Source organism: Eumetopias jubatus, unplaced genomic scaffold (assembly GCF_037043125.1).
Source record: "Eumetopias jubatus isolate StellerSeaLion01/CBP00866 unplaced genomic scaffold, mEumJub1_p1.0 scaffold_3, whole genome shotgun sequence".
NCBI lineage: Eukaryota > Metazoa > Chordata > Mammalia > Carnivora > Otariidae > Eumetopias > Eumetopias jubatus.
The window spans coordinates 914,813-919,308 of record NW_028274809.1 but is presented as its reverse complement, the minus strand read 5'-3'; the positions used below and the strand labels follow the sequence as shown (position 1 = coordinate 919,308).

Sequence of the window (4,496 nt, the reverse complement as noted above, 5' to 3'; positions counted from 1 at the left end):
TACCCCTACAGGAGCCCTGACTTGTGGTAAGGGAGGGCCGGGGGACCGGCCGAGGTTCAGGGAGCTGGGCTGTGTAGGGGCACGGGATGCAGGGGCAGGAGCGGCTGGGGCCTGGGTTGTGGAAGAGAGGCCAGGACTGCAGCGGGAAGGGCCTTCTTTGTCCTTTTGCTGAGTCCCTCCCGGGGTCCTTCCAGCCTGGGCTCCCCTGGTGCCTGGGATGTGGTCTCCTCTCTGCCCTTCCCCCATCCCCTCTTAGCCTTCGGCTCCAGGAAGGCCCCCCCAGCCTGGAAGCCCCCAGGCTCAGCACGCCCTCCCGCAGCCTGGCTTCTGGCCTCTGTGGGCAGCAGCTTGCCAGGGCTCAGACGGACACTGGGGGTGTTTATCTTCCTCCCAACACTGTGGGGAGCAGCTCCTTTCCAAGGGCAACCCCCAGTGCACAGACTAAAGTGTCCTGGCCCCCCTTTCTGCCAGGAGGGGGTGGGGCAGGACAGCAGGGTGGGTGACCTCTTTGGCCTCCTTGGGGGTCCCTCTCACTGCTCCTCTGGCCTGCACTGCCTTTAGCTCCCTTGGGGCACATGTGGGAGCCATTTGGGGCACCTATGGGTGGGGCGGCTCTGCTGGACCTCCCATGACCCCCAGCTTTGCCCAGGAGCCCAAAGGGCAGGGTGTTTGGTTCCCTGCACCCGCAGATGTCCTGCTAGGATCTGGACTTCCGGGCCCTTTCCCTGCAGGAGACTCACTGGCACTCCCCTCTTGCCTTCAGCAGGCCACTCCCCTGCCCCCATCCCTCCTGGCCACTGCCAAGAATCCCACAACCCCCCCCCCCCAAGAAGGGTGGTAGCGGCAGCTGGGGCACCTTCTCCAAGAAGTATGTGTCCGAGTGTGTGGAATGCAAGTGTCTTTCTGTCTCCAGCGTTGCGCGTGGTGAATGTGCATGCATCTGTGTGCGCCTCTGTTTCGCGCCTAGGTCTCTCCCTGTGTCACTTTCTTTCTGTGTGTCTGTGTCTCCCCATGCTTGTGTGGCCTGTGGTCATCGGGCCCCTATTTGGGGAAACTGAACCCCTGAGGGTCCAAAACTTTGGGCCCTGATTGTCCTCTCGGCCAGCGTCCTGCTGGGCAGGTGTCCCAGGAATAGGGTGGGCAGAGTCAGGGGACTCTGGCCAGGCAGCCCCTGCTCCGGGGACCTGGTTGAGAGGAGGAAGGGCAGACTGCAGACATTCCGGGGTGCAGTGGCAGGGAGGGAGGGGGGTAGGGGCTGCCCTAGTCTTGGGATGAGGAGCCTGGGATGGGGCCCTCTCCGAGGAGGCAGGCACAGAGAGGCACGCGGGTTGGGGGGTGTCTGCACCTGCAGAGCCCCCTCCCCACTGTAGGCAGACAGGAGGGGAGCGAGCGCGCGCCACCCGCTGACCCTGTGGTCTGCTGACCCCGGGGCCCTGGGCCCGCTCGGCAGAGCATGGAGGCCCCGCGTGTCCCCGAGCGGACTGTGCTCTTCCAGCGCGAGAGGAGCGGCCTGACGTACCGCGTACCCGCGCTGCTGCCCGTGCCCCCCGCGCCCACCCTGCTGGCCTTCGCGGAGCAGCGGCTCAGCCCCGACGATGCCCACGCCCACCGCCTGGTGCAGAGGAGCGGCACGCTGGCCGGGGGCTCCGTGCGGGTGAGTGGCCGGGGCGCGCACCGCGGGCAGGGCGCGGGCGGGGCACCGCCGCGCGCATAGGTAAACTGAGGTCGCCCGCCCTCCCTCCCCGGGCAGTGGGGCGCCGCGCACGTGCTGGGGACCGCGGCCTTGGAGGAGCACCGGTCCATGAACCCCTGCCCGGTGCACGACGCCCGCACGGCTACCATCTTTCTCTTCTTCATCGCGGTGCGGGGTCGCACACCCGAGGCCACGCAGATCGCCACGGGCAGGAACGCCGCGCGCCTCTGCTGCGTGACCAGCCGAGACGCGGGGCGCAGCTGGGGCGCCGCCAGGGACCTCACTGAGGAGGCGGTGGGCAGCGCCGAGCAGGGTAGGCGGGGTGTGGGTGGGCGGGTGCGCTGTTCACAGGGGCGCAGGGCGGGCCTCCCAGGGGAGGGGCGGGGGCCGGACCTGGCTGTGTCTGCACTGGGAGGGGGCCCGCAGAGCGGCGGGCGGGGTCTCGCCGGGAGGTGTCTGCACAGTGGCGTGGTGGTATCCGCACTGGGTCCGGGGTCCGCACGGTGGAGGGGCGGGGAAAGGGTCCGTTACAGGTCACAGGGCTGCCTACTCCACCCCCCAAGCCAAGGGCCACCACAGCGTTTCCCTGAACCCCTCAGTCCTGTAAGTGGGTGTTGGTCACCCTCACTGGGCCTGAAGAACAGGCTCATCTCACTGAGACCGTCTCTGCCTGAGCGCTGGGGCCCCCTCCCTCTTAGCACCCCAACCCCACTGGCTCCTCACCTTTACCACTTGCCCTCTGCCTTCTTACCCCACCCAGGGGTGTCCCCCACCCAGGGGGTGTCCACCCTAGGGTCCAGGGCTGTGCAGGTGGCCTGACCCTAAAGCTTTTCCTCCACTCCTGCTGAGGGGCCTGACTACCCACTGCCCTCTGAGGCCACCCCACTCCTGGCATGGGGACGCTGACCCAGGGGTCACCCTCACCCTTGTAGGTGGGATCTAAGCTGAGGGGTGTGACCGGCTCTGAGGCATGGACAGGACACACAGAGCCGGTCTAAAGGACTGTCTGCTCCTGTGGACCCTACTCCACGGGATTCAGGCCCAGGGCTCAAGCCCGCCCTGAAGGTCCGCATACCCCCTCTGCCCTTGGCTGCCCCTCTGTCTGGACAGTGCTCACACTGGGCATGTCGATGGTTGTCCATCGACATGCAGGGACTAACTACCTGCTCACGAGCTGAGAACTTGGCCAAGTAGCCTGCCTGGGCTCCCGGCTCCTGCTGATGCTGGAGAGAGGCTTGTCCAGCACTGGACGATCCAGAGTGGCCAGCAGGAGTGGGGGGTGAGGGCACAACCCGGGGTGACTCCCTCAGGAGCTGTCCCCTAATCTGAGGCACTGGCTGTGGACCCTCCCCAGCCCCCAGGGAGGGAGGTGGTGCCTGGCTGCGGCCATGGCCGTCTCCTTGCTGGGATGACCGCAGGCCCTCTCCTCTGCAGACTGGGCCACGTTCGCTGTCGGCCCGGGCCACGGCATCCAGCTGCGCTCAGGCCGTCTGCTGGTGCCAGCCTACGCGTACCGCGTGGACCGGCGGGAGTGCTTTGGCAAGATCTGCAGGACCAGCCCCCATGCCTTCACCTTCTACAGCGACGACCACGGTCGCACCTGGCACCGTGGAGGCCTTGTGCCCAACCTGCGCTCGGGCGAGTGCCAGCTGGCTGCGGTGGACGGCCAGCAGGCGGGCAGCATCCTCTACTGCAACGCCCGGAGCCCCCTGGGCCGCCGCGTGCAGGCGCTTAGCGCAGATGAGGGCGCCTCCTTCCTGCCTGGGGAGCTCGTGCCGGTGCTGGCTGAGACGGCCCGGGGCTGCCAGGGCAGCATCCTGGGCTTTCCTGCCCCACTCTCCGGCAGGCCCAGGGGTGAGGGATGGTCGGCAGGTGCCAGGAACCACCCCGAGTCCCCACGCCTCTGTCCTGGAGTCCAGCAACCCTCAGAGGAGGGTACTGCAGACACCCAAGGGGACCAGGGGCTCGGCGGGATGGAGGGGTGGAAGGACAGCCCTGAGGAGCCCGGCCCGGGGCCTGGGCTCAGTGGGACCAGGGACGCCTGGGCTCTGAGTCTCCCTGGGCCCCCTGCCACCCTGTCTCAGAGCCCCACCTGGCTGCTGTATTCCCACCCGGCGGGGCGCAGGGCTCGGCTCCACATGGGAATCCACCTGAGCCAGTCCCCCCTGGACCCCTACAGCTGGACAGAGCCCTGGGTGATCTATGAGGGCCCCAGTGGCTACTCTGACCTGGCATCCATCGGGCCCACCCTCAAGGGAGCCCTGACCTTTGCCTGTCTGTATGAGAGTGGGGCCAGGGTCTCCTACGAGGAGATCTCCTTCTGCATGTTCTCCCTTGCTGAGGTCCTGCAGAACGTGCCGGCGGGCCCTGCACCGCCCAGCCGTCGGGGCAAGCCTCGGGAGCGCTGCCAGCCTTCCCGATGGGCTCTCTGGCCAGACCCATTTGTATGTCCCTAACGCTATGCTTCAAAATATGACACAAAAGTGGGCAGACCTAGAGGAGAAAACAGAGCCATAGTTGTCATAGAAAATTTTAGACACATGTCTCGGTAACCGATTGAGCAAACAGACAAAATCAGTGAGAACACAGAAGATTTGGCCCACCTGCCTAACAAACTTGACTTAATTGACACATACAGAACACAGCATAAAACAACCGCAGAACACTAACCTAACATAATAATAATAAAAAAACCCCACAGATTATTCAGTCTGTTCAAATATACCCGGATATAAATTTGACATCATGTTGGATCCTGAAATCAAGTCTCTACAAGACTTGGAAGGATTGAAAATTACAGTGA

General features: G+C 65.2%; 1 protein-coding gene across 1 annotated transcript; it reads left to right on the top strand.

Annotated features, from left to right (window-relative positions):
• The first annotated feature begins 1,453 nt into the window (after nt 1-1,453).
• NEU4 (neuraminidase 4) lies at nt 1,454-4,149 on the top strand. Its single transcript, XM_028105029.2, has 3 exons — nt 1,454-1,654; nt 1,751-2,006; nt 3,128-4,149. Exons 1-3 carry the CDS (start codon nt 1,454-1,456, stop codon nt 4,147-4,149), a joined length of 1,479 nt encoding a protein of 492 aa, XP_027960830.2.
• The last annotated feature ends 347 nt before the right edge of the window (nt 4,150-4,496 follow it).